Source organism: Lytechinus variegatus, chromosome 17 (assembly GCF_018143015.1).
Source record: "Lytechinus variegatus isolate NC3 chromosome 17, Lvar_3.0, whole genome shotgun sequence".
NCBI classification, from domain to species: domain Eukaryota; kingdom Metazoa; phylum Echinodermata; class Echinoidea; order Temnopleuroida; family Toxopneustidae; genus Lytechinus; species Lytechinus variegatus.
In genome coordinates, this window is record NC_054756.1 from 29,279,276 (window position 1) to 29,294,677 (window position 15,402).

The 15,402-nt window shown below is 34.6% G+C and overlaps 1 protein-coding gene across 1 annotated transcript in view; it reads left to right on the forward strand.

Annotated features, from left to right (window-relative positions):
• Positions 1–15,402, forward strand: part of LOC121430703 (otoferlin-like) — a 108,836-nt gene that overhangs the window by 36,093 nt on the left and 57,341 nt on the right. The window contains exons 19-26 of the mRNA XM_041628059.1: positions 1,382–1,478; positions 2,787–2,945; positions 6,148–6,183; positions 7,141–7,263; positions 8,244–8,396; positions 8,829–9,021; positions 9,468–9,592; positions 10,095–10,229. Coding sequence (XP_041483993.1) covers positions 1,382–1,478; positions 2,787–2,945; positions 6,148–6,183; positions 7,141–7,263; positions 8,244–8,396; positions 8,829–9,021; positions 9,468–9,592; positions 10,095–10,229 — 1,021 coding nt within the window. The remainder of the gene's footprint in view (positions 1–1,381; positions 1,479–2,786; positions 2,946–6,147; positions 6,184–7,140; positions 7,264–8,243; positions 8,397–8,828; positions 9,022–9,467; positions 9,593–10,094; positions 10,230–15,402) is intronic.

Sequence of the window (15,402 nt, forward strand, 5' to 3'; positions counted from 1 at the left end):
CCAATTTCAGATTTTGGGAGAGCTTCAATTCTCTCGTTTAAACTGGGGTGGGGTTCATTTGACTGCTGATAAGGCCTTGCGTGTAAGTCAATGGGAACTCAAGTGGGGTATCGACACCCCATTTTCAGTTTTTGGGGAAAGTTAAGTTTTTCTCGTTTAAACTGGGGTGGGGTCGACTGCAGCTGCTGATAAGAGCTGAACAAACACCGCGCTGGAAACCGCAACATCTCTCTCTCCCTCTCTCTCTCCCTCTGCCTGGCCGTATGAAGGTCACTTCTCCTTGGGGGGAAGGTGGATTATCTGGGAGAGTGTGTGGTTGTTTACTTAAGGATTACCATTCCTGCTGATATCGGGATGGGGGGGGGGGGGCAGTGAGAGAAGCTTGGAATTTGAAATAGGGGTGTCAGAGGAGATCTGTTTTTAAACACAAATTTTCGTAATGAAAGAATATTTTTATAACCTAAGAATAGAAGTTTGCTCAAAAGTTATGGAAATGCAAAAAATGCTAACAAATTGACTAAATTCTTCTGAAGGTCACTTGCACACAGATAAGCATGCCCTTATTGTTTATATTTTTGTCATTTGAAGAGCTATCCTTTGTAGTCAACCATTTTGTATCTAACTCTTAAATATCATGAAATGTTTATTTCACAATAATTATGATTATTGCCATCTTTACCACAACATACTGTGTAATTTTAGAAGAAAAATGCACATTTTATTTACTACCCCTTCTCTCTTCGTGACAATGAGAACTTCTGAAGGGCTGTCACAAGCTTTAGTATTTTACAACGAAATATACTGATGTACGAAGGCAAGGTGTTGTATAATTTAATACTATTTTTGAGATCATTATCAGTAATTGCATTTTGTTAACAGCACAAAACAATTTTTACTGTCATGATGCGTTATGATTGTATCAAACGTTTGTATTGTTTGAATGTCATGACATTTGTTGTGCACTGCGACTGACTGGAATACTCCCCAAGGAGTGGAGGATGTGCACACATTGTGTGCAGGAATGACCGATTAAATCCGATGACCGGGGTAATAATATATCTGTAAAGCACCTAGACACGTCATTCTGATGTATAAAGCGCTATATAAAAGGGGATTATATTCACGTGAATGTACAGAAAAGAAAGACAACTAAAATATCTCTTTTTAATGTAAAGAATTTGAGTTCTTGATAGTTTGTGGTGTTCACAAAAGACAATTTATGATATCAAGAATGGGATGCTTGACATCAAGAAATAGTATTAAATTTGAAAATAGCTTGCCATACATTTTAGCCAGTCCTCTTGAGATTGAATCTTTTGAAAAACTTCACTTATTATACATTAACTGAATACACTTGTATATATGTTGCTATTGTTTTTAGGCAATTCTCTAAGTTGACTAAGGGCACAGGAGGAGGAGCTAACGCAGGCAAAACCAAACTGGACAGGGAGAGACATAAATGGCTGCTTTTTGAAATGGTTTGTAATCCATTCATCCCTATGTATTAAACAATTATCATTGTAATTGCATACACCTGCAGTCGAATCACTCTTCATTCTACAATCACTGTTAATTATTTGTGCATGTATGACTCGGCTCTCTAGCGAATATTGGGAAGATTATTATTGAATTCCTATTATTTTTCAGGCCATAAAATCTGCACAATCGTTCTTTCATACTGAATGTTTAAATGGATTGTTTGTTTTCATGTATGTGTAACAAAATCAATTCTTCATGTGAATTGACATACCATAGTTTTGATAAGTTTCCTCAGTTTCAGTTTTGTTTATTCCATAGTGTACCATATTTACATCACACATGTATATTTAACTGATTATATAACTTGATTAAGAAAATTGAGTTGGATGTTATATGAGGAAATCTATTTAATACTTTTCTAAAGCTTCCTAATCTTGCACTCCCCCCCCCCATGAAAATGTATTTTAAAATCAATTTTCAAGTTGCTCAGTATACCGGTTGTTGACTATATTTCCATTCAGATTCCTCAAGTAAGTAATAATTCCATATTCTGTTCCATATGTTTTAAATTCCACAACTTATATTTTGTTATGATTTACTGTCAGAAATGATTGTGATTTCCAAATTATTACAGTTGATTTTTTTTCAACTTTCCTTTTCTCTGCTTTCAATGGCTGCTGGACCGAAAACCAATAATCTTCAAATGCTACTCATTTCTCTTTTTTGTTTGATAATTTCATGTTGCTACTTTTTAATACAAACCAATTTCTGCTTTTTCATTTCACAATGTACTTCGCTAACAACTGCTTGCATAATTTTAATCTTTGTCCTGTCATTGCTGTGACTGTGTGCATGTGATATTTGTGTTTGATACGAATTTGTGCATGATGCTTACTGCCTCATGTTAATTTGTGGGTTTTTGTTTCTAAAAATCATGTTTCTCATTTTGTTTTGATGTTTGCATTACTAATATTTTCAAATCTCACTCCAACGTTACATAATGCAATGTAAATTATTTAATTGTTATGAGGGTTTCATTGACATTTCTCTTCTGACTACAAAACAATATCCAATTTTGAATTCAAAATAAACATTGCAAAATATATTGAAAAATATGTTGCCCAATACTATATCACATTGAAAATACAATCTATACAAAAATTACCATTCTTGAATATGAAAAAAATAATCCAATCAATATTCGTCCCTACCAAAATGAACATTTGCTGTTTGGAATATCAATTATTGCAATTTCGTCAACCAATGTTTCCTGAATGTCGCTACTATGCGATGGATAAAAAAAATAGAAAACAGTAATGATGGATGCACAGGAAGTACTAGGGGATGACCTTGGTGACCTCCGTAAGGGGTACGGATCCTCTAGGAGTGGGGGTGCAACCCCAGCACAGTCACCTGCCAGGCGATCTCCTAAGAAAGGCAAACAATCTATGGATCTCTTCAATCAGGTACACTCTAAAAATAAAGTGCGAAATCAGCTCATAGTGTGGCTGTACAACGGGTGCTGATTTTCAGTGCTTGAGGGGCTCGATGTAGCATATTACCTGCTGTTGTACACTCTTATATAGTCAAGGCTGCTCCTGTCTGTTTATTTCCTGTCATCAATGTTGATTAAATTCTGTTCTAAAAGGATAAAACTTTATGAAATGGCTTTATCTTTTGATAAAAAAACCCTTTCCACGCGCATAATGATAATTATAGACATTATAGGATTATGCCTTCCTGAAAACTGAATATTATTATTATTAGCACCCCAAAAATACATTTGTATTGAATCAACATGTAAGAGGGTGGGTAGAATTTGGAATGGAATTTTTGAAAATGAAATAAAATTCTTGATAGAACCTACTGTAAGACAAGTAAGTTTAGGTCTCCATTGTTCCTAATGTCTAATGTAATAAGGGAATGTATTCCTGTATTTGTGGCAGGAGCCCTCTTAACACCTTTCACAGAGGCATTTCCCAATGTTTTTGGAGTGCTGAAATACTGAAATAGGCAGATTAGAAGTGAAAAGTGTGCAGAGGACGATTCTCATTGAAAGATGCATCTCATACTTTTGTAAATCAGGGTAGGATTCAATAAATAAACTCAGATGCAAGGATTTCATTAAAGCCCCTTTCACAATTAGCGGTGTGACTGCTTACAACCGTTGAGATTGTGTGCAACATACATTGTGACCAAACGATCGCAAGAGCAATTGTGAAAGCTCCTTAACTTATAATAATTTCAGTTAAGTAGATATTTTTTCAGAGGCACTTGCTGCAGTGGTCTGCTAATGGTGTATGTATCTTTACTTGATAGCCTTTATCCTCTTATTTCATGTTTCAAACGGGGCAAAAGATTGATTTTGTATGCATAATGCTTTGTCCAATGCATGATGGATTTATATGTATTTAGAAGTTGGACAATGGGAAACAAAGTTCGATATTTTTTCCTGTTTAATGCATTATTTTTCTTTTCACAACAAAAAATTATAATGACACATTAATAATTGTAACAAACTGTTATATGTGTAATTATTTGGACAGATTGAACTGTATCTTTATTCAACACTCAATGATTCCATTTTTAATTGGTTAATGAAACACATTTGATGGAAACCATCAACAGATATGAATGATTTCAACGTTAACAATCTTGCTTAACTTTGTTAAAATGCTTAATGTTTCTGACCATATTTGTGAAGTCTAAAACCGATAACCTTAAATAATGCCTAAATCTATACTGCATGTACCTGGTTTAGACATTGCTGTAGAGCTCCTAGGTAAGAAATTTAAATAATGAGTGGAGGTTGGTGTTTTGAGAGTGGGTATCTATCAGTTGGTGGGTGGGTTTTCTTTCTTGACACGAATGCTTGTCCTGAGTTATTAACAGGGTTCTTTTTTCTTCAAGATGGTATTTGTCCATAATGCACACACACCGGTAATCGTGACATACATTCACTTAAAGTGATTGGTTAACATTGGTTTGACTTTAAAAAAATCTGAGCTAGAAGGTCACACTTGTCATCTGTGTCTGTGATATGTTACAAAAATGAAGCCCAGAAAAATTGCGTTGGAAAATAATTATTTAGTGCTTCAAAAATTGAAATATAAAGTGACCGGAAACACCATCTTAATTTCATCCCATACACTTATGTGTATTATTTAGGTGTCTTTAAGATGCCTATTTACAAAATCAGGGTTTGCCATGTAGTTTTAGCTTTTCATTCTCAATAATGGTTGTTTTCACGGTTTATTAGTTCTAATACATGCACTTGTACACATGTTTCATCTTGGTTTGAGAATTTTTTAAATCAGCTGCTCACAAAATTAAACAATACCTTTAAGTTACTAGACACATTTAGCATGCTAGAACTTAATCATAAGAAAAAAAGTTTTGACAGAGAAAGACAAGAACTGGGATGCTGGGCCACCCCTCCCCTTACATCCTTGATCTGCTGATTATATTTTTTTAATAATTGCTTGCTTTTTAATCAAATTGTGTAGGGGAATACAGACAAAATAATACAGTGAAATATGAAGGGGGACTAAAGAAAGCCAATAGTGAATATTTGTGTCTCATTAACTTGTGTGTCGTGTCTGCTTTCCAGACACCAAGGTCCATCGGCCCCCTTGGTTTGTTGGGCGTAGGCCTTAGAACCTGTTCGGAATGTTCAGAAATTTTGAGTTAAGTGGAAAGTTGCATAGGATTAAAAAGGAAACGGTTTAGTCTATTCTGTTGTCATGATCCCTTTGCCAAATATCATTGTGAACTTGCTTTTGTAAAAAGATGCACTGAATGATCCTTCTTTCTGGTACATATTTTCGATTGTTTATCCTGTGACTTATTTTTTTTCTATCATCTTTTGTTTTTAAATCATTTTTGTGCTGCTGTTCATTTCTTGATTTTTTTTCACACTTTGTATGACATTCATATGATTTTGTGTTATCAAAATGCATAGTCATAGGGGGTGCTTTGACATCCATTTCCTTATGAAAATAGGAATTAAAAAAACCAAAACTATGCTCTCCGTTAGAACCAAAAAGGTCTTACCAATGTATATTACAAAACTATTCTTGCATGTTATATATCATGAAGTTCAGTCAATTCTTTAAATAGTCATTAGAGATTGACATTGCATAAGTGCATTGATTAACTTCAACTTATTTGTTTGTTACATATTTTAATGACCACAGGTCCGTGTGAGTAATTCATTACAAAATGTACAATAAAATGAACCAGAAATTGGGCTTGATTACCTTATACTTTGTAACAATTTTATAAATTATGACAATGGCTTTATCTCATGAAGTGTAGTAGACATGTAGAATGAGGCTGGTCCATGATAAAACCAAATCTGAGAAGGCATGGACTTCTGTGTTATGCCTCCAGCCACTGTACGTTGCGGCTGATCTTTGTAAACCTACTACCTAATGATGCCCAATACTTCAAATGAAAAACTCCATTGTGTGGTTGTGTGAAAATAACAAATTCGTCAAGGGGGTCAAATTTATTCCTACCCATGATTTGGTTTAGGGTTAAATATCACTCTTTCAAAATCACTTTTCGTCAAGGTTAGTCAAGTATTGATTCCTTCCTTCTCTGTTAACTTCATTCATCTCATGCTTATGACATTTTTCATCATGCATGCATTCGATGGTTTGTCAGGATTTCGATTTGGATGACAACTTCATCAGCAGACAGGCATGTTATCTTATGTTGTTATTTGTATGTGTGTGCATTAGAGTAGCCCTGAAGAATTGGTCACCATTCTTTGCCTGTTAACTTGTGTGTGCATACAGCTATCCTTAAATACTAATATGAAAACTGTTTGTTGTGGACTTCCAACATTACCATTTTGTCATGGTTCACCAAATTTACAGTAAACTTTTTGAGTATTTTTTGTGATGAAGATTCAGATTTTATTTGCAGGCTTTCTTCTATTATCATTATTTAGCCACTTCATGGAAACAAGCAAATGGATTGAATTCAATGAACGTTGTGAAGCTTAAATGAAATAAGCGCAACAGCTTAGCAGTGTTTTTCATAGTACTCAGACAAAATGAGCTAGGAAACAAACAATATGCCTCATATTGAATGTTCCAAATTCATAGTGATTGCATTTATGATGTCTGTGCCATTTCAACAATATGTCTATCTCATATTAAGAATAAATTTAGCTGTGATCAATCATTCTAGCTTTACAGTTAAAACCATTTTTTTAATCCATGTGTGAATGGAGTGACCAGTAATACTGCACGTTTTTGTTTATTTGAAATTGCGATTATTCTTTTAGAGGTTTACCCATGTTGGAGATTATATACTCTTGCTTTTCTCTACTGTCTGTTTATTTCAGTGTCTCTTTGTTTTTTCATTCTGCAATACTGGATATGATATGCTTGTCATTTTGAGTGGTAGGTCAATATGGTGGATATTAGAGTAAAAGCATGAACTTGCTTTTAACAAAGCTTCATTTTATTTGCACAGTTTTTACATCGATCTGCAGTAAATAGTGTAATTTACTTCGATAATTAGATGTATGTATCTCCATCTTGTGTCTGATCTCCCTACCTATCCTACATACAATCAGAATGCAGGTAATTGCGAATGATAGAGTCTTAAGGTGGTTGCCTCATGGACATCTTTGTGATTGTTTTTCAGGATGAAATAAACCGTAAGACAAAGGACTTGTTGAAGGGTAGACGATGGACTAACAAGGCAATCAAGGAGAAACTCAAGGCCGCCAAAGGCTTCCTACATCGTATCAAGTTCCTCGCAGATGAGGTAAGTTCTCTCTAAAGTGTTTAATAAGAGTTTTGGTGGCGAATGAATGTCGGTTTGAAACTGACTAAATAATGTTATATTTTTTGTAAAAATAAGTAAGCAAGGTCATGTGACTCATTCCTCAGGAAAATGAGTTCTGGGTCCCGTAACACAAATGTTAGCGATTAATCACTTGATTTCTACAACTGATTGTACATTGTAACCAATGGAATCAATCGTAGAAAGATGTTCTACGATCATTGCTAAGCTTTGTTTTACCAGCCACTGGAGAATATCAGTGTGTTTCTGAGAAGGATTTTGGTCTGCAAGCAGATGGTCAAATTCTTAGATTTTTCTAAAACCTCCTTCATGGTTTTACCCACTTGGTCTACTTGTAATTTGGCTTAATTACCATTTGGTATAACTGTCTTTACATATTAAGTGATGATGGACTAATATCCCATTCATCGAATTATTATTTTGCAGTCTATCAAGTCAAATTTTATTTTTTAATAGTACATCAAATATTCTATAGACCAAGTGGTGATGGAATTAATGGCAATGGAAGCAAATTGTTAGTAATCAAACTAGTAGTAAAAACTAGTTAGTAAACAAAACTAGGATTAGACCATGTCGATGAGACTTAACGGAAAGTAGACAAAGTGGATGTAGAAAAGGCAGAAATTTTAAAAACTAATTACTTATGATACGACAAATCCTTGGCTGTGGTGTGATGTGGGTCCTTGGTATTTGATAAATCACCCTCATCTTACAACCCGACCAGCCAATAGAACTACATGATGTCATCAGTATCATTCACTGTCCAAATTTCCTGTTGGCTAAAATAATTGATTAGTCATGTGGTAGATTTCAGCCAGTCATTTGATTATCAGGCTTTGAGGGGAACGTGCTTTCCGAAATACGCCCTTATCAACTTTACATAAATGTCACTGACAGTATGAAATGATCTTATGTATTCTTATCTGTTTTTGTCATTCTAGCCCCAGCACAGTCTTCCTGATCTGTTTGTGTGGATGATCAGTAACGGGAAGAGAGTGGCTTACACCAAGATCAAAGCCAGGAAACTCATATACTCCATGGTAGAGGAAGAGAAGGGTGACCAGTGTGGAACCATGCAAACTATCTTCTTGAAAGTAAGTTAAAGTTTAATCCATTGCTTCTAGGATATTACTTTTTCTCTGTACAACCCTTTTTGGAAATCAAGAATGCCAAATTCAATGGGTTAAAACCCCTTTTGTTAACCCCAAAGCTTTAATCATGTTTTAAGAAAAACTTTACAGATCTACTTGGCATGGCCATGTGGCATATGCTCTCATTAAAGATTTAGGCAATTTTAAGAGGATAAAGTTTTTAGCAATAATCGTAAATCTAGCAAACATCCAGAATATACCATTATTCTCTTCATTGTCATGTTCTACAACAGAGCATATCAGTTGATATTGTTTCAAGAATATCCGCTCGGAATGTAAGAAAATAATTAATTGTAAAAATGAATTGAAAAGGACTATGCATGAAATGAGCATAAATATATTCAATATGTTGCCAATTTGTCTTGACACACGTAGCTCCCAGGCAAGAAGGGAACGAGTTCAGCCGGGTGGACAGTACAGGCCAAGCTGAATGTATTCCTATGGTTAGGATTGAACAAGCATCGTAAGGACATGCTGAAAGGACTGCCAGGTGGATACCATATGGATCCAGAGCTCAAGGCGGCCATCAAACCAGCTAAACTGCCTCCACCTCTTATCTTCTATAGAGGTATGATGGATGGAATGAATGAATGAATGAATAAATGGGTGGATGGATTGAGGGAGGGAGGAAGGGATAGATGGATTGATCGATTGATCAATAGATGTTGGATGAATGGATGGTTGGATTCCTGGATAAATAGATTGATAAATAGATAGATTGATGGATGGATGGATGGATTGGTGGATGGGTGGATGGATGGATAGATGGATGAAGGGATGGATGGATTATTCTGAATGCCAGTCTTTATGGGCACTATTTCATAAAAGTTGATTCATCACTGACAAGTTGTTACTGAGTGTCAGTTGCCATAGAAACATTGCTCTTTGGCCAATCAAAGCCCCAGATTTCATTGATATTCCTCCTGGGATGATAGCCTGAAGATCACTAATCTGATTTTTGTCTCCTCCATGCTTCTCACAATCTGTATTAATGATGTATTTTACCTTATACAGAGAAACTAGTCTTCCAGCTTCGATGTCACATCTACCAGGCAAGGAGTCTCATTGGTTCAGATTCTTCTGGTCTCTCTGACCCCTTTGCTAGGGTCGTACTTCGGGATGAGGTCAAACAGACAAGGGTTAGTTTACAGTACTGAAGCCGTGATATCAATTTTCTTATTCTTCATTTTTTTTGAGGGTGGCATTTTAATACAATGACTCGTGATATAAAAACAAGATCAGAGATGAACCAATTCATGTCATATTCAGTTTGCAGAGTGTGCACTTCTGAAATACGGCAGTGCGGATGCTGAAGAACATGATGGTGTCATATTTTAGAACTCTCTACAGCAAACAGATTTTCATACAAGTGAAATATGTCTCTTCTGAAGAAATTTTTCTGTATTGATGTGTATACCCTCTTCTAATGGAAGTACTCTGCACTTGGATTTCTTTTAATCTATTTAGAGTTTTTACATCTCACTCCTTGTAGAAACCATAGCAAGATCCTACATTGTGGGCACTATCAAATTAATCTTCATACCTCGCTGTCCAAACCTTTTTTGTGATCCATCAAATAGTATCAAATAATTTGCCAAATGCTCAATAGATTGGATAATGAAGTCATTTTTTCTTAATCAGGTAATCCAAGAGACTCTCAGCCCGACCTGGGATGAGGTTCTTCTCTTTGAGAGATTTGTTGTCTATGGGAACAGGCCTAACATCAAGGAGGAACCACCCATCATCTGTGTGGAGTTCTTCGATGTTGACATTGGGGTGAGTATCACTGAAATCCACATTTATGATCAAATGTTACATTTCTGAAATCTACATGCATTTCTGATTGAGACGATTCTCACAACTACCTAAACCATTTCCTTTCTTACATAATTTGACAAGAGAAATTTCACACTTCATATACAGAATACTGCTATTCATTTAAAAAAGAATCAACATTATATATGTTGTCATTGTATGAAGGGTTTCCCACTGCCTACAATGCTGTATCGTTTAGTCATTTTTTAAGCCTCTTGGATAAATAGTCCCTGTATCTCAACTTTAAGTGACATTTATTTGCGGAAGGGAGGGGGGGTGACAAGATCTAGTTGGTTCTTTATAAGAAAAGATAGATCAACTGTCCCTTTTCGAAGGGTCAATTGTCCAATTGGAGATTTATGGCAGACTTTTATGTATTCAATCTCCCTAAACATTTATTTTTTGTAGGTACAACTCTTGCGCCTCAAAAAGGACCTCTTTTATACTAGAGGTTCATCCTCTTGTTTAGTATGGTGAAATCCAAATATTTAGCTAATTCTTTGATTTTTTTGGTCAAATGATAAGAGTTAAGTACATGTTCTCATTTATCAAATTGTACATAAGATGTACATCAAAATGATTTCTTCTTATGACTGCGTGCACATTTACAAATTCTCCTTTGTAAATTTATTCCTAAAATTTTACAAATTCTCCTTTGTAAATTTATTCCTAAAATGTACAAAAATTTTTAATCATACCTCATCATAAAAAATGAAATTAGAGCTTTTCCCCATGCATGTTATTAATGCTACATGTTTCCATCAACATGCAGTAGTTGACAAAAATAATTTTTTTGTTGCGTAATGTTGTTAATAAAATATCACTGGAATACATGTATTTAATGAATTTCAACTTTGATAACAGATAACGGATGGAGCAAATCCGGTAAATTTTGAATTTTAGATGTGTGCATTTAGCTGTGAACCCTGCACTCGGGATCATCTGGAACATATATTGCTTTGATTGAGATATCAAATGGCAGATTGATATTCTTAGATAGCGGTACAGATGGCAGTATCATCTTGTAGACCACATGTTTGACCTATTGGTTATTACTTATCACCAAATAATCGCACATTTATTTGTGCATACTGTTTGCAGGGCATAGAATTCATTTTCAAGTAAAAATGTCTTGGGAAGTGAGTGGCTACTTTGGGAAAAACGGAATGACAAATTATAGTTTAGGATGAGGCATATGTTGACTTATTAAAGCTGCATGATATTTTGCGTGATAGTATGATTTATACATCATAACACAAAAATAATTGATCATTTTTTAATCTCTGTTATTGAAAATGGACATTCATTGCATATATGATTGCTTTTCACTTATATTGCAATTCACGGGGTCATTTTTGCACAGGCTCTTTGTCATCATGTTTATGATTGTGTTGTTAGATGTAGTTGAATTTTTTTTCAAATATACCTCCTCTGCAACTCGTTTTAAATTCACAAGTTTCATATCATTTAGAATTACATCCCATACAGTTAAAGCTATCATTGTTTATATAAATGCTCATAAGAAACATGTTTTGATCATAAAAGGGTTTATATCCCTATGTTATCATTTCAAGTACATTATTTTTGTTAAATATGTACTTGTCATTGTTCTGTGCAAATATTCTATTACATAAAGGCTATTCATTGAGTGGTTATTTCACCGTTTGTTATTTGGAAACCCCATTGTTTTTTGTTAGTATCCCATCTCATTGCTGTCCATGTGTTTGTCTCTTACCAAAATGTATCTGTGTCTCATTGTCTCTTTGTCTCAATGTATTGTCTCCCTGTATGCAGCAGAGGGTAAGAATCATTGCATGCATGTTTAGTCAATTGAAAGTAGATAATATGCATGTGTATATCTGTCCACCTTGTTCAAAGCCTACTGTAAGTCCATCAAAACCTGATTTATTTATTTTTATTCAGTTAGGATAAACTGATCCTAAGCTTTGGAATTACATAATTGTAAGTGATAATACCACAATGTGAATTCATATACTAAGGAGGGGGTTAACCCACTACCACAGGGCGATATTACTTGACTGTTGAAATTGATCAACTATAATTGTAACTCAAATAACTTTCCACTTCGATAAAGAAGAATATTAGGGGGATTTTCAGCTTTGGATAGAGAACGTTTGGATTTAAAGGCTCACCTAAGCATAAGTTGCACACTGTACATGCTAGATTCGTTTAAAACTGAAGGATGGACAAAGTTTTCAGAAGAAAATGTGATTATCTCATTTTGGTTCAGTTTTTGTCTCACCTGCGAAGCAGAGTGAGACTATAGGCGCCGCTTTTCCGACGGTGGCGGCGGCGGCGTCAACATCAAATCTTAACCTGAGGTTAAGTTTTTGAAATGACATCATAACTTAGAAAGTATGTGGACCTAGTTAATAAAACTTGGCCATAAGGTTAATCAAGTATTACTGAACATCCTATTAGAGTTTCATGTCACATGACCAAGGTCAAAGGTCATTTAGGGTCAATGAACTTAGACCATGTTGGAGGGATCAACATCGAAATCTTAACCTGAGGTTAAGTTTTTGAAATGTCATCATAACCTAGAAAATATATGGACCTAGTTCATGAAACTTGGACATAAAGTTAATCAAGTATCACTGAACATCCTGCACGAGTTTCACGTCACATGACCAAGGTCAAAGGTCATTTAGGGTCAATGAACTTTGGCCGAATTGCGGATATCTGTTGAATTCCCATCATAACTTTGAAAGTTTATGGATCTGATTCATGAAACTTGGACATAATAGTAATCAAGCATCACTGAACATTTTGTGCAAGTTTCAGGTCTCATGATTAAGGTCAAAGGTCATTTAGGGTCAATGAACTTTGGCCGAATTGGGGTATCTGTTGAATTACCATCATAACTTTGAAAGTTTATTGGTCTAGTTCATTAAACTTGGATAATATAGTAATAAAGTATCTTTGAACATCCTGTAGGCGTTTCAGGTCACATGACCAAGGTCAAAGGTCAATGAACTTTGTCCGAACTGGGTGTATCTGTTGAATTACCATCATAACTTTGAAAGTTTATGGATCTGATTCATGAAACTTGTACATAAGAGTAATCAAGTATCACTGAACATCCTGTGCGAGTTTCAGGTCACATGATCAAGGTCACAGGTCATGTAAGGTCAATGAACTTTGGCCATGTTGGGGTTTTTTGTTGAATAACCATCATATCTCTGTAAGTTTATTGGTCTAGTTCACAAAAAGTGGACATAAGAGTAACCATGTATCACAAAGTGGACATAAGAGTAACCATATATCATCTTGTGCGAGTTAGAGTAGTATTCAAAGTCAGCACTGCTGCTATATTGAACCGCATGGTGCAGGTGAGATGGCCAGAGGCATTCCACTAGTTGACTTCTTACTTGTACAATAGTTAGAGGAAGGATTACTTTTTCACAAAAATTAAATTGTATAAAAATATTTTTAAATGGTTTATTTGGATGATTGTGGAGTATCATACTGTAATTTGTTGTGGGTTTGAGCTCAGTGGTCAGAATACATAATGCAGTATAAATCTACTTTTAGATATAGAGGATAGAATTCTGCCTTTAGATTGTCTCACGAGTAGAGAATGAGTATAGAGGGGGAAAAATTGTATGAATATTAAAAACAGCACCATTTTGTTTGAACACTATAGATTGATTTCAAGTGAGGTGTTGGGTGTTAGTGAAAGTGTAAGTCATGGTGCTAAACTGAGCAAGAATGGAAACATTTTGGTTGAGCCTAATCTTTATTCCACTATAAAAATGGCTTAGCACCTGTTGATGTTAATGATATGAGCCTTTCTTCAAGTTAGGTGTTGTGTTTTGTGTAACTTGTTTTAACCAATACCAATACCACTTTTAAGCACCACACGAAGTCACCCATGTAATTTCCTAGCAAGGAATGAGGACTTCACATTCAAAATGGTCTGATCATGATTGATATTCCATTTACTTATGTTTTGAACATAGTTTCAGGTAAAACTTATGATTTTGCAGTTTGCAGTCTATCAAAAAATATTCCACCATTTTTTCCCCTCAAATTTGAAATCGAAGATTTATATTCCCCACTTGTTATTCCCAAAAGAACTATTTTGCTTTTACTGTAATACCTATAGATGCAAATAGACATTATACAGTAATTGCATGCAAATATTTTACAGTCTGTAGCAATTAGGAAAAATATGTTCTTTGTCTTGTTCGGTTTTTTAAAGCCTGGCGCACACTAAATGTATGTAGAAAAGATCTCAGACATTTGACATTTCACATCTTTTCTCTATTTTCTCTCTCTCTCTCTCCCATCAATTTTGCCTATGAATTATGTAGATTTTTTAGTTTATTTACTTGTTTCTAGATTTTTTTAGTGGATTGCCCATAGCAATGAAGCCAAGTTTTATGCTGCAAGAATGTAGGAAGGATCATATATATGTGTATTTATATATATCAAATCAAGTATCTAGCAAGTATTGATTTAATTAGCTGAGATCATACTGTCAATAACTTGCAAATCTGTGCAATGTTTCATTGTTTCAAAAATTAAAAATGAAAAAGAAATAAAAATGTATTTTGCTTTTCGTGTTTTCCCCACTCTATGTAACTGAATGTGCCTTTCCCCATGTTATACTGTACAATAACTGTTCATTTGTTATTTATATGTTTCACTTTCAATTGGTGTTATGTTGTGCTGCTTATTTCATTTTCTTTTCTTTTCAACTCATTCAACAGTCAAGGGTAAGGATTGATTGAATATAAAACTTATAAAGGAAAATGAATATGCATATATTCAGCAATATGATTAGAATCCTGCAATGCTTTGGGTGTATGTGGGTTTTGAATTTAAGATTATAGGATTTCTTTTTTAATGAAAATAGAAAATAATTTCATGTTCGGTTCGATAAACAAGCCAAATTGATTGAAATAATTGGCTGGAGGGCTAAATGCTGGTTAGAAATATATTTATTGTTTTCTCATTTGTTATGACTTTCCATTTTATTCTTATGAAAATAGGCTTTTTAATGGCTTGTAATATAGGCAATAAATGTATTTTACTGCATGAAATTCTATCTCTTTTGTTATCAAAATTTATGTTCACTTCCAGCATGTCTTGCCAATATGAATGCAAT